We start from the raw sequence: 20,439 nt of genomic DNA, 5'->3' as shown, positions 1-20,439 counted from the left end.
AAAAAAGCAGAGAAGACGTCAGCCTCCAACAGAGTACGCTTCACGCGACAGTATTTTACGAGAATGAGGGTAGAGGTTATGAGAAGGGAAGGGAGAGAGAGAGACAGAGGCAAAGAATCTCTAAAAGTCGTGCATACTAGATTGATCTATTCCAGCCTTCGGGGGCGGCGGACCATACATGCACGTCAACAGCTGTTGCATATTATATCGAGGCTGTTACCTTATTCCCAATGAATGAGCAGAGACAGATGTTGCATTACAAATAATGTTAGTGTTGATTTGCATGTTGCTTGAGGAATGTGCACACAGCGGACAGGGGGCTCTCACTACTGTGCAGCTGTCACTGCTGCTGAGAAAATAAAAGCGCACTTAGTGGCACACAAAGTTCGACTCACCTTTAGTTTGATGGCGCCTTTGTCTAAAAGGAGAAAAAGTGAGATTTAAAGTAAGATTTTTTCCCCCCACAGGCTCTGCCATACACACTCGATTAGACCACTGACTGCACCTCAGATTTAAGTGCAAATAGATAGAGGAATAAATTGACTTTGAATGGGTTTTGTTGGGTTACAACCACTCTTTTAGAGGTTTCTATTAACGATGTGCTTGATGATCAAGTCCCTGAGACTCAACACATTAATAAGCTATTCGCTAAAATGGGGAAAAACTGGATTTCTGTAGTTAAAGGATGTGCAAAGTTTTTGAAACCAAACCCAATGAAACAATTTGTCCAGACTTTGATATTGTCTCATCTTGATTATTGCCCAACATTACGTGGCACAAAGAAGTAGATTAAGAAGTAGCAAGTGGTAGAAAACAGAGCAGCACATGCTGTCCTTTGTTGTGTGTACAGAACAAACATTGTAACAATGCACAAACGCCTCATGCTTTTGTTACAAACACTCCAATGATTTTGTTTGAAAATGAATGACAAATTATTCTACCAAACACGCCACAGAGAGATTTTATAACTCACAGCAAGAACCAGTTCAATCAGTAGAGCAGTTTTCTATTGGTCTGTTATGGAATAGAATTCATTGCGAATGTAGCAGAACTAGTGTGCACGTACGAATAGTATGTCATCAGTGCCTAGCTTGATGCGGAACACCATTTGTGTTGTGAGGAGCTGTTTGATTGTTTGCATGTGTGGTTCGTTTTGTTTTTGTTAAGATGCTGTACGGCTTTGAGTAATCAGTTACAGTCAAAGTGTAGAGATCTGTGACCCCAGGAAGAATAGCTGCTGTGCTGCTACAGCTAATAGGGATCTTAATAAACCAAGCTAAACTAAACCTCAGTTTCTCACAGATCTGTAAAGTGATCAATAAAATGCATGCTTCTAACATGCTTTAACTGTAAGCGCTGTGGTTAAGTCAGTTCAGTTGCTGTTCCAGCTGCAACCTGTCTCCTCTAAGCAGAGTCAGCACCATCTATCTATGCTGTCAAACAAATCACACAGTGTGTACATTAAGTGGCCGATGAGCTGGACTGAACTGATGCCTGCAGTCACAGATAATCTATATAAAAGCCAAAGCTTGTCTTGTAGCAGAGGCTCACACCGTCTGTGTGTGTGTTCTTTAATCTATGTGTATATTTTGCCTGCCTGCATCCTTTGAAAACAGTGACATAAAGGGGGTATCTTTTAGCTTGCCTAACTTGTCAGTGCATGCTTTGTTTCCAAACGTAACCCACTGTGCCAGTGTAACTTTAGCTTAAAGAATTTGTTCTCACCGAGCACTGAGCCATGGCTGTGGGCAACCGTCTGTCCCTTCACCGACAGCTGCACCTGGACGCGGGTTTCTGCTTTCGCGTTAAAGATGGTTACGCTCACGCTCTCCTCGACGCCTGCTCGAAAGACAGAGGGTGCAGCGACCAAGTAACCCCTGAGAGAAGAGCAGGAGGGCAGAGAGAGGGAAAGAGTTTAAAGGAAGGAGGGAGCAAGGGGGTAAAGTGAGGTGAGATGACAGTAGGGGGAGAATACAGGTGATGGCAAGGGAGGCAAAAGGAGATTGGAGACCAGGTGTAAATACACATTTTTTTCTGTCTCGCTTCATCTTTTTCACTTCCATGCACGCACAAGGTTAATTGCAGTTTTCACCAGGGATGCAGTGCCTGACGACCACTGAGCTTGTTGCTTTAATGTTTTCTTTGGGTGGTCCGGCACCCTCTGACAGAACCTCGACATCTGTTTGGAAAAATAGTGGCTGAGATTCCTCACAGTCACTCTGACATTTAATTGAGGGAAGGGGACCTGTCACTGAGGTCACAGAGCAAAGGTCATTCTTTGATGCTTATTAAGAGTCTAGGGTGTGTGTGTGTGTGTGTGTGTGTGTGTGTGTGGGGGGGGGGGGTTCAATTTAAGTTTTATTTTGAAAGAACATGCCTTCTGGCACAAAGGGGCTACTTCTCTCAGGTAACAAAGGTAGAATAATAGGTGCTCTTGTTAGCATGCTCCAGTATGACTCAATCACCAGAGTGTGTGGAGCAAGTTCACTGAAGTGTCCACCAAATGTTGAGCTGTGTTTGAGACTCAGTCAGTTTAATTATTTTTGACCATGTGATGACCGAGGCTGATACAGCAACGCAAGTGTAAATATCTTCCTGTTAGTCTAACTCATTGCTTGCTCACCCCAGCCTTGCAGCTTTTTTCGACTGGGCCAACTCACCCCTTAACAACTTAACTGAAGATCACACAAATTAGAGGTGAGCAAATCCTTGAGCACAAGCCCAGTTGCATGCATGAGAGAAGGATCAGGTGGTTGGCATTACAGCACAACGGCATTACAGCTAGAGGCAACTGCAGTTCCTGAGAGAGAGAAAAAGTCATGAGAAAATCCCCTGGAAAATAAGGCTTTCGGGAGAATGAGGATAATAAGAGGAAATTGACTCTGTGCGTTTGATCTACAGTGAGTTTAACCAGCTCTTGGATGAGCTGGGATCAGGTGGTGGAGACGGTGCTTATTTCAGTCACATGGCTCCATTTACTCAAGTTCTAATTGTTTTTGCTCAACTTTTGTCCTGTGGGAGTTAAGAGCCTGCTCTCATGTGTAGGTGAAGCTTTTAAGAGTCACATGGTTTCATGTTTTGCTCATTGCTTAAACTTCTAAGCTAACTTGTTTAAAGCTTCACAAAAAGATCTGCTTTAGCTTGAGTTTGATAGTAACCCCTCCTCTCTTCCTGGAAGAATTGCTACAACCATCGGCGTAACTTTGTGCTGATCTCTGTCTAAATAAATAAATCTGGGTAAATTCCCAGATGATTAGACATGCAACTATTTTGCTGGTAATACCTGAAATGAGTAAAGAAAATCAACATCCTATTTATGCAAGATAATTCATAATTTTATTGGGGGGAGGAGGGGGGGGGGGTATATTGGTTGGGTCTGATTATTGGGGGGAGGGGGGGGGGTCATAACCCCCCTAACCCCCCTGGAAATTACGCCCCTGGCTACAACTAGTTGGTCTGTTATCTCCCAAGGTCACAATTAACCCCTCAAGCACCTGACTGATAGAATCCGTCCTGGGTCTGGGTTAAACAAAACAACAATGAAAGACACACAGGAGTGCATCTATTCATATTTGGCAAGTTATGGGCTATCATTGACCTAATGCATCACTCTGTGTGACAACCTCACAGGTTAGTAACACAATTAATGAAAGTATGACAACAATACATTAGTGGCAGTGTGGTTGGGACAGTAATAACATTAAATTGTGGCTTATTCACAAAAAGGTTTTAATCTGACTGATCCGTACAATGAAATGCACTCAGTTTAAATAAAACTATTTTTAAAGATAATTTTTAAAAGTTTTTCAATGAACAATCACAGTCTATCCATACTTAAAGCACCGGGAAATGCTTGTAGTAGAGCACACAGCAGCTCAAAGACACCACATGTAACACAGGCTACTTACTGTCTTTCTTGTGCAGAACTTGTGCTCACGGTGCAGATGTACAAAATCCACGAAAGCCTCAAAGCTGTCAGAGACAACCGTAACATTTTGGCTCCAGAGCCCAGGATACTTCAGGATACAGTCTTTACCGTCTGAATGAGACTGGCTCTGAAAGCCCTGATTAAATGTTAAATGAAATTTAATCCCAGCCCTCACGGTCTATCTATTTATCCATTGAGATCGGTAGGAGAGAAAGGTGTGCAGAGCTCCGTTGAGAACCAAAGATCAACTTAATGAATTCATCTGTCTTCGCCAAATCCAGGTCCAAGCAAATCGTGCCTTTTTTTTTTTTTCGTCTTTTAGAGCCCGGAGTATACGAGCAGTCCTCACCCATGTGCCTTCACCCGCCCCGGCTTCGCTCTCTCATATTTCAGCATTACAATTTGTAAGTGTCCTCCCACTTCAGCGCGGAGAAATGTCACCGTTACGATTTGTTTGACATCTAAAATCCGCGCAGCTCTCGCTGTCCCGGTTGTTCCTGGTGATCTCAAGTCGGATGGTCTTTTTTTCCGCTCCTACAGCATCGCGTTGAGAGGCTTCAGACGGCGCTTCTTTCGCTTTGATACCTTCTCTTCTCTGCAGAGAGCATGAATGAGACCAGCTTAAGAAACAGTAGCAACGTGTCCTTTTAGCCACTAAAAACTATCTGCACGTTTTTAGCTCAGCCAAAAAGTCAGAATATCTCAAATCTGCAGCTACTCTGTTTTGTTATGAAACACAACAGAAATGCCAAGCGGTGTGAATGACACAATTCAATTACTGAAGGCATGATTATAACAGTTTTACTCACTTAAATTTGCACTTTTGGAGTTCATTGATGCCCTGATAAGATATCTGCTGCCCTCTAGTGGCACTTAGGTTTAGATGCAGTCGTGAAGTCTACATACACTCATGAATGTCATGGTTATTTTGGTCTTTTATTTACTTTTTCGAACTGCTGTTTGTCCAGGGTGGAATGATTGTACAGTATACATGTTTTTAGTAAAGTTCATTTAAATTGGTTTCCTGGTAAGGCGTTTAAGCGTATCCTAGCTTCCAGAAGCTTAACGTTAGCCTTCTTTATTCGTTTTCAAATAAATTTTGATCTGTTCGGGATCATTGTCCTGTTGGATCACCCAGCTGTGTTCATGTTTCAACCGTTTAACTGTTGATTTTTGTGGTAAGGTTGAAGAATTTGGAGATAGTCACGCTTCATTATTCCGTCCACTGCGCAATGCACCACTACCACTGGCACCAAAACAGGCTCGTCCATGTGGGCAGCTGCAAATTTCAGTTGGACTGGAAGGTGTCAATTTTGGAGCAGGGCCTTTTGGTCACACACTCTCAGTCCATGTTGATGTAAAGCCCACTTCACTGTATACAGTGATGCTGGATAACCAGCAGTTTTCAGTTCATGGCAGGCTTGAGCTTTTGTGGTTCCTGAACGTCGTAATCAAGTTCCTCTCATCTGAGGGTGAACGTCTGGGTGACAGTGAATAACTGAATAACTAGTACTTGCGTACAATTGCTTGAACTGGTGATCTTAGAATGCAGTTGTTTAGAAATGACCCCAAGATACTATCCCAAATCTACAATTCTCCTTCTTAGATCTACACCAAGTTCCTTGGACTTTTAACATTGTGCCGACTACTGGTCAGTCCAACGAGTGCTGACAAATCCTTTTGTTTTTTAAACTGGCAAAGAAACTACCAGTTTCAGTTGATGATGATCACCATAAGTTAATAAGTCTTGTCAAGGTAGAAGACACTGTAGAACCTTCAGCACCACTTACTAACAAATGAAGTGAGTGCACGAGCCTGTGTGGATTACAGAAAATCCTAAATAAATTCATTTTGTTTTTAAAGAAAAAGCCTTTAAAGACGTACACTTTACAGTCATTCCAGCCATTAAAGAAAGAAATCATTAAAAAGCTCAAAATTACCACGACAATCAAATCCATGATGTATGTAAACTTCTGACCACCATTGTATTTCGACTGTAACCAAATTTATTAAAATGATTCCAAAATTTGAATTTATAAGAATGAGTAAACAGTTACACCTTTGAATTTCTGTACAGTTCTTGTAAAAAAATACTCAAGGGAAACATCAACACAAAATATTGGTAGTAATATAAAAGTAATTCACATCTTAATGTAACTCGTGGCCATCAGCTCAGTGACAGTCCAGATTTCTTAAAAAACAAACAAACAGTCAATTTCCTAATTTATAAGAATACCGAGCGGTATTTGTATGGCTTGTTTACTTCTTATTTGTCTCAACACAGCTCTGAACAATATTCTTAACAGTGAGATCTCTCTGTTTCTCAGATGCTATGCTGTGATACAGTTTACAGTGCAGTGTTCCTTGTCCCGGCTCCGTGAAAGCAGCTTTGGAGAATACTACTTGATTGTCCTTGTTAACCTCAACTCCACATGACCGGCACAGTTGAGCTGTAAGTGATGCGTCTAAGAACAAGAGCTTAGCCAGTCTGTCAAGAGGAAAGCGACAGTTGCGGCTGCTGTATCCGTGGCTGTATACGAGCAGCAGATCTTGACGACATGTCATCAGGTGACGGTGCAGCGCACAGGTCTGTAGGAAGTTTAGCTTTTGAGCCAACCGAAGCAAACGGACAGGGTTTCTCTCAAGGAAAGCTTGGTTGATGAAAAGAGCAAGTTTGATGTTTGGAGTGCTGCGTAGTCGCAATGGGAGTTGCATGGTGTGCTGCATAGTGCGAGCTGAACCTGTAAGAGAAAATAAAGCATACAAAATTAATTGCTTTCTGGAGGACGTGGAGGAGTCCTTAATTTTTAAAAACATTCCCTGCATCAAAAATCTGTTTGCACAACACTGAACTAATGCATGCATGACTTCCAGCTTGAACATGCATACAAATACACCAAAATAGCAGATGATAAACAAAGTCACCAACCCAAGTTGTACAGCAAACTGAGCGACTGGAACTCTTCTTGGTTGGGATGAGGTCCTGTTTTGGTCATGTAGCAATCCAGCAACCAGCTGAGGTATTCCTGCAGGTGTATATCATTGATACGTGGGTCGTAGAGACGCAGCGGCTCCCCACAAAGACGATAAGAGGCATAGATGAGGAAACGAACGGTTCGCTCTAAAATGACCACGCAGTCCAATCCTGACATCCTCTGGATGATCATGTCCTGCTTCACAGCACGAAGACGGTCAAAGACAAAGGTATAAACCTGCGCGACAACAAATAAGTAAACAACAAATTAGTCATCTTTAATCTACGATGATAGATTCTGTTTTGCTATTTTTCCATCAGATATTTTCACATATTTTAAAATGAACAGACAGTGAAATATTTGTCGTTCCCTGCAAGGCTTGATTTAGACTTCTGCTGGAGAGAGGCTATAACATAACCTACGTAGGTGGCTAATGTCGTTGCTGGCATTTATGCTTGTGCTGGTGTATTATGTTTTAATTACCTTGTTGTAATGTCCCTGGGTTGTACAGCGAGCTGTGACCCGCCTCTTTGTTGTGGTTAGTTATTTTCGGGGGCAAGTATATTTGTATCTTTAAATTTTTCCACTTCTTTGTACATTTGCTCACATTCATTCTGATAGTTTCACCAATCTCCCTTCAAGAATTTGCTGACATTTGTGAGTGTTTATATCGATGACATGATTATTTGTTCAAGAGAAAGCGATTGTTATTCTTTCACTGATAAATTCAAAAACTGCAGCAAAAAAGTAGCTGTAGCAATAGTAATGCACAGGGGGAAGTGACCACATTGAAAGAGTCACTCACAGCAAGTAGCCTATGTCGACCCAACGATTAGTTACAACGTAGCAACGCTGTAGATTTCCCGCTGAAGCATAAATCCCTTGTAAGAATCACTTGCAATACAGTTTAAATTTATATAGCAGAATAACCTACAGCAAGTTTAAGACAGGAAGGTTCAAGAATTGGGATTATGACAACAACAAAAATTAAAGCTTTACAACTGCACTTTTTGTCAAAGCACCGTTAGGTTCTTGGTAAAATAAAGAACTGGCTTCTGCACGTGCATGTTGTTTTGAAGATGGTAACACACACTTCTGCACAATAAATAAATGGGCCCTAAATTTAAATTCTTTAGCTGTCTTTAAATAATAACAAAAGTTTAATTTCTAAGTCACCAATTCAGTTATTAAACATGAATCATTTCCTGATATTATGTACCATAAACAATGAAATGATTTTTGCTGAGAAATGTTACTTCAGAAAGACTCTTGTGAATGCAGTATTTTACACATTTTACAGCCTTTCTTTCCTTTTCCAACATTTTTAAAATCTGTTGCCATCATCCAGTTTTAAAATATTGAAAAAAGGTTGGACTTATTTACTGTTACACAAAGTCCCAAGCTTTTGTGGAAATCAACAATTTGAACGATCGGTGTAAATATTACGTACCTCAGTCCATGGATACAGGCTCGGGGCGGCTGCAATGTCATTAATAAGGTAGTTAACAGTTTTCAGCAGCACAGGAGGTGGTCTGAGGTCACTCGGTTTGGTTGAGTCCTTCCCAGCTGCTGGTCTGGAATACTCCTTAACGGCACGCGATGGGTCTCCTTTTGGCCGCCGATCTTTCTCTGTGCCTGGTAACATTTCAAAATGGTGAAGTCGGTTCTGAGCCTCACGATCCCGTAACTCCTGAGCGGGGCACATCGTTTGGCAGGTCCCTTTTGGCACCGTGTCCTCTTCATGCTGTCTGGGTTTCTGCTCCTCCTCGTCCGCCTGTCTAACTTGTGCTTTCCCTTCACCTTGCCACTGCTCTTTATCCCTTTGTCTCCATTGTCCTTCTGATGGTGCACCCCTCCTCTGTGAGTGAGATCTGTTTGATTGACAGTTTAATTAGTAATTAATACTGATATTGCAAAGCAAGTATTAGAAGCACCTTTTACCTCATATTTACCTTTTTCAACAACAAGTAATCTCTACTCGTTGTCAAGCAAACTTAAATGAGCCCTGCTTTGTGCCTGAATCCGTCTGCCACGGTAAACAACAGAGGCTGCTACTTCATTTCTGTGCTGCCTCTAAAATCATGATCTTTCCCAGCATCATCTTAACATTACCGCTTATACTCAGTCTTTGAAAGCAAAGATGATATATGGATAAATGTCATCCTTGGGGATTGTGTTCCTGGAGCTTCAACTGAACTGGAGCTGACGATGGTAGTTCTACACCAGGGAACTGCTGTGAGGTAGAAGCCACTGTAGCTAGCCCCTGCAGAAGGTGGAGAACTGGCTCATCAGCTGGTCCACAAAACTCAACAATAACTGCTGAATAGAACAAGGACTATCTCTGGAGCTGAATACATTTTCTTTGCTCTTACCGCTTTCTCTGGTCTCATCTTTGCTTCCAACTTTGCCCCCAAACTGCTCAACCTGAACAGTCCCTATCTTTGCAATCCTGTGGTCATTCTCAATGGAAATCCTAGCATCTTCAGCTTAGCCTCCTGTCTTTTTGTCAGTGCCACTGTCTCCAAACCACAGATCAGGTCTCACCATCTCATAGGTCTTCCCCTTTTCTCTTGCTGCTATCTGTCATAAATGTGTCCCAAGATTTGTATCCTCCTGCTCCACCCTACTTGCACCCTCTTCTTCTGTTCTCTTGTCTTTTGGTTTTGATGGCTGCCCCCAGGTATCTAAACGTACCTACCTTCAATACCTCTACTTCTTACAACTTCGCTGTTGCGCGTTAATCCCTCTTATTCACACATGTACTCTGTCTAGCTTCTACTGACTTTTATTCCTCTCATCGCCAGAGCATACCTGCACCATACTCTCGCTAAAGAACACAATATCATCTGCAGAGATCATGGTCCATGGAGACTCCTGCCTGACCTCATCTGTCAGCCTGTCCATCACCACTGCAAACAAGGAAAATCTCAGTACTGATGCCCGCTACTGCACACGCCACCACCGTCTCACTATCCTCATACATGCGCCAATTCAACATTTTTAAACTGCAGCATAAACGTTTTGCTAACATTTGTATTATAATGTGCATATTCGAGTTTTATCCAAGTAAATGTGCAACAAGCAACTTTTTTTAATATAACGTTTTCATCCCACCGCTAAAACAGGAAGCCCCAAATCTTAAAATACCTCTCTTGCTCCTTTGCAGATTCAGGGTTAGAATAACACAACGCAACAAAGGATACGGTGTCGTGCATGCAATGTGTAAAGGATAAATCACCGCATATACATATATATCTGCCACAGGTGTTACTGCAGCGCTGACCATCATGCTAATGTCTAACTTGGACGGCTAGCTAGCGGTCTGGACGGTTGGCTACCAAACAAAAACACATCGTTATTTCCACGCAAACATCTGTTTTTCGAAGCACAAAACATACAACTGACATTTGGTTTATAATACAATTTTAAGAAATGCTCACTTTATGTGAAATAAATGTTTTACTCACATGCGACGGCTTCTCCTGCGATTCATTGGCTCTCAGTAAAGGGAAGGTCGTCACTTTCCACAAACTACCAATAGAAATGACCCATTGTTGTCTTGATTAACGTCACATCCGGGTGAGGATGGACTCATTTAAGGTCGAATGTTTTATGACTTTAAAACGTAGTTTTTGATGTTTAGTTAAAATTGCAAAATAAAACAAGCACACATAAGGGGTCGAACAAAAATTCAAACGCGTTGTTAGACTCATAAATCAAATTAATAATTTTGCCAATTTCTGAGATATCACAAGTTTGTGATTTAGTGACAAGGTATGTTAGAGTTATTTGATCAAAGTTTCAAACTCCTCTGTATTCAGCAACCTTGGTTAGGATATTATGGATTCTTAGTGCAATGCGATTTTTCATAGTCTGCAAAATCTAAATTCTTTCTTGTATTTATTGGTCACATCTATAAAGAAGCAATTAGTCCACATTTACAACATTACAACACAACCACAAAGAAAATCACAAATGTACACCTACACAGTACACACAAAAACACACAAAAACAGACAAAACCTGTGAATATATAGAAATCATAAAACATGTGGAGTTGGAGCATATCCAAAGTGCTTGTTCTGTGTATGCCATGCTGAATGCGATCCTTCAGTGTTTGGGGCAGTAGAGCTCTCTGGATCTTGAACTGCCCAGCTGCTCCTCCTCTGTGCTCTGCTGCACATAGATTCTTTGACGACAGACCAGTGATGACAGTTCCAGCTGCTCCTTAAAGGCCCTGGGAGGGGAAAAAAAATAAAAATAAAAATAAAAGTGATTGTTTTTAAAAGGTTTTGATAAAGCTGCCATACCCACACTGTTACACAACCTGTGAAGGAACAAAACAATCATAACCTAACACAGCAAAACACAACATTCTTTATACATGCGCCTACCCGGACAGCTGCTGACTGATGTCCTTTGATGTTACTTTTATGTCTCGAAGGCACTCCAGAGATGTGCTGTTGTCCTTATAATCACCCTCTGTGCACTCCAACAGCAATTTCTCACTCTCCTTTAAGGATGCCACAGCTTTATCTGAAAGGGTTCAATTTAAATTTATTAAAAAAAAAAAAAAAAAAAAAAAAAAAAAAAAAGAGATCAGAAAACAATAATTTTCTCCAAGCTACATACCACATATGACTTTTGTTGTAACAAAAGCCCATGGTGGTTGTACAGTTTTAAATGGATCATGTAATCACTCGTGTAATCACTCATGTAAATGCCTGAAAAATATATTTCTAAATATATAATTAGACTTAAAACAAGGCTCTTACCATAGCCTTACAGTATACCACTATCCTGTAAAATCCAAGCAACAGAGCCCAAGCAAAACTTGATTCATGGAAGAATTTTATTTTATTTATTTTTAAATGCAGTTCTTTAAGTCTTTTTTATTTTTCCAGTCAGAGCACCCCCCTGCTGGGCACTTTGTTATTAAACCACAGCTAAATCAAGTATATTTTTAAATTAGAGTGTGTGTGTGTGTGTGTGTGTGTGTATCCTCCTCCTGTCAACAGTTTGACATAGAAAGGATTTCTCCATGTAGCTTTTAAATTTCACCAACATAAGTAGTAGATCAAAACATTTATATGGAGGCTTAATGGAGTCTGCATCAGTGCAATTTTGTGGTTTTTTTTGTTTGTTTTTTTTTTTAAATCGTACTTATGAGTTTAACGTAAAATTTACCTAGAAATTCACGTCTATCTCCATCAATGTAGAAATTCTTAACAGGCAGCTCATGTCGGGTGGTGTCAACAGCTGTAGCAAAAGACTTGTAGTCCTTTGTAAACTGACCAACAGCCTCTGCCACAGGAGTCAGTGTAGCAACCTGAGGGGCAATAATTATAGAACATGAATCAATTATACGCTTTGTGTGTCCACCATTTTTCATTTCGAAAACGTGTTTTGACCAGACATTAATAGAATCCAGCTTGATTCAAAAGAGTGTACAAAAGAACCAAAGTTTGCTACCTAAGTGTATTTTCGCATTAGTTAACCCAAAATTCAAATGGACATTAAATATACTAGTGCGTCACCAAAAACTAGAATCATAAAAAAAAAACCCAAAAAAAAATTGTAACTTAATTTAAAAAAGTAAAGGTTTAATATAGTTTATATTCAGTATGTTTAAAGTGAAATATTTCAAGCCTTTTTTGTTTTAATTTTGATGATTTTGGTTAACAGCTGCCACATGAGGAAAACCGATGACAGTTGTCCAGTGCTATTCAGGGGCTGCATCCTTCGGAAGCCGCATTTGAAGGCCGATTACCTCACAGCCAGGTGATGAAGGCTGTCCCAACTCGAAGGCTCCAAATGCAGCCGAAAAATGAGTCCTTCATTTCCCCGAATTTGAAGGATGGGCCGGGTGTATCCGTCGTGGCCCAACCTATCCCAGAATTCAATGACGGCAGCTACTTGGTTGTAAGATTTTTCTTCTTACTCTTTTCAAATACAAACAAATCTGAAGGCTAGACCATCCCATTTCACAGCCTCACACTTCTCGGTCTTTGAAGGAGCTGGCCCACGTAGACCGCAAAGGCCCGATCCTCCAAAGGATGCAGCCCCTGAATTGGGACACAGCTCAGGTGACAATGATCGACACCCTCTAGAGGACAGCAAAGGCTGAATGCTCACAGAGTGCTGTACTAAAGCATATTAATAGGAAGTCAACAAATAGGACCTCTCCAAAAGTTGATTCTGTTCATCTGGACGTAGCGTTTTGTGGGAGAAACGTTTCGTCACTCATCCAAGTGACTTCTTCAGTCTCAGCTGACTGCAGGTTTCCCCAATCTTTCCTATTTGTTATCTTATCAACAAATAGGAAAAAAATGTGGTAGGAAAAGCTGCACAGCCCTGAGAGGATTGTCAAGAAAAGTTGATTCAAGGACATGTGAGAGATTCACAAGGAGTGAATGAAGGCCAGTGTCACAGAATCCAGGTCCAGATCACTGCATTTTTCATGTCCAAAATCAACACAGACATCTACCAGCAGATTTTAGAGAACCATGCTTCATCTGCTTACAAGTGTTGTAAGCAGTGCCACAACAGAACACACAACAGTATTAATTAAAACGCATGTTAAAAAAGGAAAACACCATTTATTATTCCAGACCTGCAAATCCAGCAGTTCATTCACCAGCCGTTTCTTTTCTGCAAGGAGGTACTGACGTTTCTTCTCCTTGACCTCATCATGCAATGACTGCTCTTCCTCCATTGCTTGCAGAATCTTTGTTTCTGCCTCAGCCTTGAGTTTTGCTGTATTGCTCTCCATCTTAAGTAAAAAATTGTAAGCATAATATCTCTCGATGTAGAAGTCACCAAAATAATAAAATAGATGACTATGTTTTTACTTAGCATCTTACTGTACACTAACTGAACTATTATCAGATCTATTACATCAACTAACCTTAGCTGTGAGGTAGGCCAGAAGAAATGTTTCCATCTCAACCATCATCTTTTCATTCTCTGGATTTCTTTCAGGTTCTACTGCATTTTCAGTGACTGTTCGATCTTGGGAGATAGAACAAAAAACAAAGTTACAGGACAGTCCAAATCATAAAACATTTTCAGCATTTTTATTCAGTTTACCTTTGATAACCGAAATATCTAAATCTGGTCGAAAGCGGGGATTATCTGAGAATGTGGACTGCAGAACACTTTTCCCAAGAAGTGATGCTTCATTTTCACGTGACATCATTGCTAAAAAGGAAGAAAAATGTGAATGTGTTATTTACAGCTATCATTTAGACCAGCGGTCCCTAACCCCCGGGCCTCGGACCGGTACCGGTACGTGAGTCGTTTGGTACCAGGCCGCGAGAGTTGAGGCTCAGGTGTGAAATGTATAGTTTTCAGGGTTTTTATTGGTTTTCAGCGTTATTTTGTTATCATTTTTATCGCTAACTCAGTTTTCCTGGGTCTTTTCACATGTGTTATGAATAAATCTTTTTTTCAGTACTGGTACTAGTTTTATTTTGTTGCATTTATCCGCGACACCTTAAAGGCCGGTCCGTGAAAATATTGTCAGGCATAAACCGGTCCGTGGTGCAAAAAAGGTTGGGGACCGCTGATTTAGACCATAGACGCTTACTCAGATGCTGTGTTTTTTGCATTACTAAAGATATTAACTGAAAACAATTCAACTAGAATCAATCTAAATAGCTGACTGTATCCATTTGTCAGTTGATAATATTTTTTCAGAACACATAATTTCCATTGTCCCTTTTAAAAAAAAATATATATACACAAGCAGAGCACATCCATATCCAGGAACAGTGGATTTGGAAAGCCGCTGAACTGAAAAGAGGCATAAAACTACATTCCATCAAGTCTCAAACTGATGGAATGTAGTTGGAAAGTTTTATCTTAGAAGAGCCAAAGTGAGGGATTTTCTCACTTCTCTCTTTTTAAATTTTTATTTTATTTTTATGTGTATCCAATTTCTCTCCAGAAGGCTAGATCGCATGCAGTATTGTAAACTTCATGATACAAGATCTTTTGCAGTCCAAAACTAAAAACTGCCAGTAGCTGTAATATTTCAAGTGGTTGTGACTTGGTTGTTTGGCAGCCTACTTGTAAATCTATTATCATAATGCATGATTTTATTGGCATGTTGGCTAAGGTAGACCTAATTACTGAGCTCTAAAGTGAACTGGATACCTCTGATCTGCATCAAAGTCTTGACAGATGAAAATAAAAGCTTTTTATAAAGCTGATAATATGATTACAGCACACAACACTTACTATACATGTCTGAATCAGCACCCACAGTCACAACTATGGCCACAGGGATTACTTACATGTTGCATATGGGGCAATTGAGCGTCTTGTCGGAGTACCCGCCTTTGGTTTGACACCTGTGGGTTTTGGTGAAGATGGTCGTGGCACAGTGTTCGACTCATTGGTCAGTGAGTTACTCTGTTAATGTTTACAGAGATGCAATCAGTATGAAAAACGTGACAGCAAAATTCAAGATGAAATTAAGACGTGTGCTAAATATAAATGTGAGGCTGAAGACAATATCTCAACATCTTAGCTTTGAAAGCTATGTAAAACGATGAAGAACGATGTATCTAATGAACAAGTGAAGCACATATTGTACAGAAAAACAGAAATAAAAATAGCATTACCTTTGAAAGAGATGTCTTCTCAGCAGACTGAAGATATCGAGACTTAACAACAGTCCCACTTACTAAAGATTAATGAGGACATTTATGGATATTATTTAAGAAAGAAAAAAAACATTTAGGCTGAATGTTGCTGTAACACAGGGGTGGGAAACTCCAGGCCCCAACTGCCTTGGTGTCCTGCAGGTTTTAGACGAGTCCTTGATCCAACACAGCTGATTTAAATGGCTATATTACGTCCTCAACATGTCATGAAGTTCTCCAGAGGCTTGGCAATGAACTAATCATTTGATTCAGGTCTGTTGACCAAGGGTGCTATCTAAAACCTGCAGGACACCGGCCCTTGAGGCCTGGAGTTCCCCACCCCTGTTGTAACACATCTGTGCAAGCCTCACATCACTAAAGTCCTCTATAAACGAAAAATAGTTCAGCAAGTTCTAGAAAAATTGTGTCATGATTATTTTATTTATACCTAACAGCTATCATGCAAATTGAGTTGCATTATTAGATCTTTTGTGGAAAATCACATAGACAGTGATCAGCTCAAATACCTTGTGGAAGACCCTTTGAGGAGTTTTTAGGACTATAAATTAATGTGATGTCTGACACTGACAGCTGTAGGTAAAATTAACAATCTATTAAGCCCATAGTAGTATCGCATACTTACATTTAACAGTTTTCTTCACAGATCCGACGTTGTTGGCTTTATTAGCAGGGTTACTGCTTTTTGAACTGAGAAGAAATAAAGGATACAGAAATGAGGACGAAATTGGAACAAACAGAAAGTATGCTAAGCCAGACGCTATAATGTTAGCCGAGCTATCCTGAGCTTTCTTTACACAAAAAAATTCTTGTAAATGTATTTCTACTTATAAACTATTTCTAAATACGTCTAGGCCTGTCGCTAAAGAAAAGAATATGTAGTGCGTCAAAGAAAAACCGCTGAGCTTCAGTGTGTTTTCTGCACATTAAAATAAGCTACAATTTAAAACAAATCACACACCGGAGAAGGTTACAACAGCAGTGTAAAAGAAAAAGGGAATATAGAAACTACCTTTTAGAGTCGGTGGGGATGCTTTTAAAACTACTTGGAACTGTTGTCGCTCTTCTCGACGCCATAATGTTTTGAAGAAAACCGCCTGTACGCCGACTCTGTAAACCGGAAGAAACATGAACTCACGCTTTTGTTCCGCGTTCGACGTTTAAAAGCAACTGGAATGTCTGTTGCACCTACAGTACTGAAGTAAGTACAGTTATCACGGCTTATCTAAATTAGTTTTTTTACTAAACGATTTGTAGCTACGTAATCTTTTCCTTCAGAATATCCCATAAGCTCTAGTTAAGTTCCTTCTCCTTATTCTGAAGCTTGCTTCATTTTTAACAGCAACAATTGTCTTTGCACATAGAGTTACGGCCTTAGGATTTTGCAAACTGGGACAATTTTCTGCAAATGTGCCTCTGTACACCACCACAGTGGATTTTGAATCATGCAGTCAAGCTCTGACTGAAGTGCAGACTTTCAGGTTTACCTTATGGGGTTTAACTGCATTAACTGTCTTTTTATACACAATTCCCTATTTTGAGAAGCTCAAAATTAAGGACAATTTCAACAATTTTAAGTATAAAAACAGTTTTTAGTCGTTGGTTGAAAATCCTTTGCAGCCTAAAATTCATGGATATCACCAAATACTGTTTTCTCTCTTTACTGCAGCACTTTTCAGCTGTTGCTTGTTTGTGGATGTCTTCTAGATGTTTTCTCAAAGTTTAATCTGCCCTTCCCATTCTTAAGTGTAACTAGTGGATGGCACCCTGCTGTAAACCCTGGATAATGATACTCATACCTCATTGAGAGTGTTCTTTACTTGGGTAGATGTTCTGATTTTTTTCTTCTTTACCACAGAGAGAATTCTGTGATCATCTTCTTTGGTTGTCTTCCATGATCTTCCTGACCTTTTGGTGTTCCAGAGTATTCATTCTTTTTAAGATGGAACCAGATTGCTGATTTTGCAACTTTCTCTAATAGATTTATGTGGGGGTTAATTATGGCCCCCTTCACTTGCACTGACTGAATTCTAATGAAACGCTACAAATTGCAAGTTCAACACTTGGGATCAACTCCAGATCTTTTAGTTTCTTAATTTGTCATTAAATAATGAAAGAATAGACCTCGCCTGGCCCTAATTTTTCAATTACAATTGTCCAGTCACAATTTAATATGGCCACTATATATAAAAATGACTGTAATTAAAAAACTTATACTTAACTCTTATAGGATTAACTGCATATTGTGACCAAGCCAAGGATCTCCAGTCAAATTATGGTTGGAAAAAAGAATTCCTACTGACCTCAGGTAATTTCAGAGACTGCAGTTGATCTGGTAACCACTAGATGGGTGTAAGAGCCTGCATCCACTGTCAGTGTAAGCTCAACTTCTTTGACATTCATGTAAACTTCATTCACTAAAAAGCTAAAAGCTGTTATTGTATATTTTTCACATATTTGTACGGAATATTGTATTTATTTTAATTGCTATGTAGTTATGTGGTGCATGTGTTTTTGACTTTTGTTGCCATGACACCAGGTCTCTCTTGGAGACGAGATCTTTAATCTTAGTGAGATTTTTACCTTGATAAATAAAGGACTAATTAAAAAAAAATAATTTTAAACTACATTTAAGTCTGTATTTGTTCTGCATTTCAGTTGATGTAAAGACGTTTTGATTTCTTTTTTGTTTTTGTTTCTGTTGAGGGTCAAGAGGTGTCTGGAGCTAATCTCTTTGGGGTGTCAGAAGAACAGAGATGACCTGGCTGGAACCTGTTCACAGACAGATGCAGAGGAGAACATGCAGACCTGATGCATGTACCTACATGTGTATCTTCAGCCCATATGTGAATATCTGCTTAGTTAGTTATCTTACTTGTGGTGGTTTGTGTACACTGGTCTTAGAAGACATAATGAATGCTTATCCCACCTGTATAGGCTAGTCTTAAACAACAGGAAGGACAATAGGAGGAGACAGGGTGTGGTACTGGATGGCAAACATTGGTCAGCTACTTCTGTCTTAAGTCCCTTCCACAGAAATGAGCACACAAACCATTAGAAGTAGACAGCAAGAGGGAACATAAGAATAACTGGGTATCTAAAACTGAATGTACTTTTGGCTTTATATTCTTATTTCTTCTTATCCTTGTCTATTTGAGGTGACTGTAGCTCAGGAGGTCAACCAGATCATTTATTAATCAGAAGGTTGGTGATTCAATCCCTGGCTGCTCCACTACGAAAGTATCCTTGGGCAGAGTTGCTCTCCAGTGCGTTCATCTGTGTGTGAATGATAGAAAGCGCTTGAGTGTAGAAAAATCTGCTTGTGTGAACAAAGCATGTTATATAAAGTCGTTTGAGTGCTCAAATAGAGTAGAAAAGCGTTTCCATTCCCAGTAAGGTTTTTTTTCTTCATATTTTATATTTATACGTGTTGGAAAACATCCAGCCTTTGAAACTACTTTTATTCTGACCTTTCTGTTTTAATGAGTTTTTCACGATGAAGGCTGACCATTTGGACTTGGCACTAAAACTGATCTCACACACAAGTGCATGCCTGTATTTGTGTGTGCATACAGTTTGTGTGTGTGTGTGAGAGAGAGACACCTTAACCCTACATTATCAGTCTGTGTAAAGGCCGGGTCTTATCGCGACTCTCTTCTCTCTCAGAGTAATAATGCCTTGAAGATGGCTGCTGTGTGCTTGCATGCTTGCTGGCCATCTCTCACCACCAGGCAATGCCAGCACCAATGACTGCTTTGAGATATACAAGAAGTGTTGTTAATGATGGTGACATAAACACTGACACTTTTGGTGTCAGTTTGTAATACTTGTGATTAAATAAAATTAATGTTCTACTGGAAATGTGGCTTCCTTTTGCTTCCTTTCTGGAGTAAAATAAGACATTCAAAGCTTGAAGCTTGAAGCTTGAAGGCTTGCACTGAAAGAGTGAGAAGTGCATGTTGAAAGATAGTTTTACAAGGAGACATGGAGGAGCTGAATGAAAGTCCTTGTCTCCGCTCTGAGCCCACCTCTCTTGCCTTTTCACTCTGCTCCGAAACTCTGACGTCTAATGAAGGATTTACCTATGTCACTGTGACCTCACTGATACTCTGCTCTGCAGTTTGGGATGATTATAATGCAAGGTGAAACAGCTTTGAAGAGTAAAACACTTGTATTTACTCCTAACATCTGTGTGCATTTGATAATATGTAAACAGACACAAGCCAGCCATGCCTTTCTTCCCTCTGTGGTGAGCTTTTACTCATCACCCAGTCTGCCAGTCTGGTCCACATAGCCTCTCAGGAATGCTTCAAAAACACAGTACCTCATACAGTAAAGCCAACAAACAGTATTTCCAACGTTCAGTATCTGAATTAGATCACCATGCTCTATATTTCCTTCTGTTTAAAGGTTTGCTTGTGGGTATATTTAATGCTTTAAACAAGGTTTCATTATTATGTTTTTATTTATCTATGTGAAACTATTTTCAGCAGACAAAGAATTTCCTTCCTTTGTTTTCTGGCCACCTCAGCTCTCCAGGACAGAGGGGTGTATGGTTTCCTCTGTTTGCTCTTCTGTCAGCGGCTCTTGTTATAGAAAAGCACCTACAGACCAGTCAGCCAAGACCTTTACACTCAGCAAGCTTCCCCCTGTTGACTGATCATACTAAGGAGCGGAGTATTAGGGCAGTGTTTGCCTCTTCACTTTATTATAACGAGGCTGTTTGTTGTTTTCTCTGACTACTTTAGCCCCTAAATATAAGAACTTCTGTGTTTTATGTCATTAAACTAGGGTGGCTATGGCTCAGGTAGTAGAGCGGATCGTTTACCAATTGGAAGGTTGTTGGATCAATCGTGTCCTTGTGTCAAAG

At 40.1% G+C, this 20,439-nt stretch overlaps 3 protein-coding genes and 1 long non-coding RNA gene across 6 annotated transcripts in view; 1 reads left to right on the top strand and 3 right to left on the bottom strand.

Moving 5' to 3' along the window:
• Positions 1-4,525, bottom strand: part of cpamd8 (C3 and PZP like alpha-2-macroglobulin domain containing 8) — a 45,092-nt gene extending 40,567 nt beyond the window's left edge. The window contains exons 1-3 of the mRNA XM_085398671.1: positions 3,909-4,525; positions 1,726-1,877; positions 396-418 (exon numbers count right to left, since the gene is read on the bottom strand). Of these exons, the coding sequence (XP_085254797.1) occupies positions 396-418; positions 1,726-1,877; positions 3,909-3,994 (261 nt within the window). The 5' untranslated portion in view covers positions 3,995-4,525. The remainder of the gene's footprint in view (positions 1-395; positions 419-1,725; positions 1,878-3,908) is intronic.
• Positions 4,526-5,930: 1,405 nt separating this feature from the next.
• On the bottom strand, positions 5,931-10,448 carry sac3d1 (SAC3 domain containing 1). 3 transcript variants are annotated; one of them, XM_085398679.1, is made up of 4 exons: positions 10,371-10,448; positions 8,354-8,774; positions 6,858-7,140; positions 5,931-6,669 (listed from the first exon to the last, which is right to left on the bottom strand). In XM_085398679.1, exons 1-4 carry the CDS (start codon positions 10,394-10,396, stop codon positions 6,188-6,190), a joined length of 1,212 nt encoding a protein of 403 aa, XP_085254805.1. In that variant the 5' UTR covers positions 10,397-10,448; the 3' UTR covers positions 5,931-6,187. The 3 variants fall into 3 exon arrangements, with proteins under 3 accessions (XP_085254805.1, XP_085254804.1, XP_085254807.1); XM_085398678.1 differs by lacking the exon at positions 10,371-10,448 and adding an exon at positions 9,715-9,798; XM_085398681.1 differs by lacking the exon at positions 10,371-10,448 and adding an exon at positions 8,856-9,694.
• A 338-nt stretch (positions 10,449-10,786) lies between these two features.
• On the bottom strand, positions 10,787-16,694 carry haus8 (HAUS augmin like complex subunit 8). Its single transcript, XM_085398682.1, has 10 exons — positions 16,582-16,694; positions 16,195-16,259; positions 15,531-15,592; positions 15,201-15,318; positions 13,993-14,103; positions 13,811-13,914; positions 13,517-13,675; positions 12,091-12,232; positions 11,298-11,439; positions 10,787-11,140 (listed from the first exon to the last, which is right to left on the bottom strand). Exons 1-10 carry the CDS (start codon positions 16,644-16,646, stop codon positions 11,014-11,016), a joined length of 1,095 nt encoding a protein of 364 aa, XP_085254808.1. The 5' UTR covers positions 16,647-16,694; the 3' UTR covers positions 10,787-11,013.
• Positions 16,695-17,788: 1,094 nt separating this feature from the next.
• On the top strand, positions 17,789-19,418 carry LOC146640996 (uncharacterized). The gene is made up of 3 exons (XR_014909799.1): positions 17,789-17,877; positions 18,276-18,809; positions 19,192-19,418. It is a non-coding gene; the product is annotated as an uncharacterized LOC146640996 (long non-coding RNA).
• Positions 19,419-20,439: the final 1,021 nt, after the last annotated feature.

This window comes from Rhamphochromis longiceps, linkage group LG23, assembly GCF_057381845.1.
Source record: "Rhamphochromis longiceps isolate RC_006_pf linkage group LG23, R_longiceps_female_GT1.1, whole genome shotgun sequence".
In the NCBI taxonomy this organism is placed as follows: domain Eukaryota; kingdom Metazoa; phylum Chordata; class Actinopteri; order Cichliformes; family Cichlidae; genus Rhamphochromis; species Rhamphochromis longiceps.
The sequence above is the reverse complement of the archived record's forward strand: the minus strand, read 5'-3'. Positions and strand labels throughout refer to the sequence as shown.

Bases quoted from the DNA above. Each gene is read 5' to 3' on its own strand.
- sac3d1 (XM_085398678.1), bottom strand. From the start codon at position 9,749: ATGATATTGTGTTCTTTAGCGAGAGTATGGTGCAG. The intron at 7,141-8,353 runs GTACGTAATATT...GTTGTCGCGCAG, and splicing joins GCCTGTATCCATGGACTGAG to GTTTATACCTTTGTCTTTGA. The intron at 6,670-6,857 runs GTTGGTGACTTT...TTTCTCTTACAG, and splicing joins CAGTTTGCTGTACAACTTGG to GTTCAGCTCGCACTATGCAG.
- haus8 (XM_085398682.1), bottom strand. From the start codon at position 16,646: ATGGCGTCGAGAAGAGCGACAACAGTTCCAAGTAGTTTTAAAAGCATC. The intron at 16,260-16,581 runs GTAGTTTCTATA...ATTTCTTCTCAG, and splicing joins ATCCCCACCGACTCTAAAAG to TTCAAAAAGCAGTAACCCTG. The intron at 15,319-15,530 runs GTAATGCTATTT...AAACATTAACAG, and splicing joins AGAAGACATCTCTTTCAAAG to AGTAACTCACTGACCAATGA.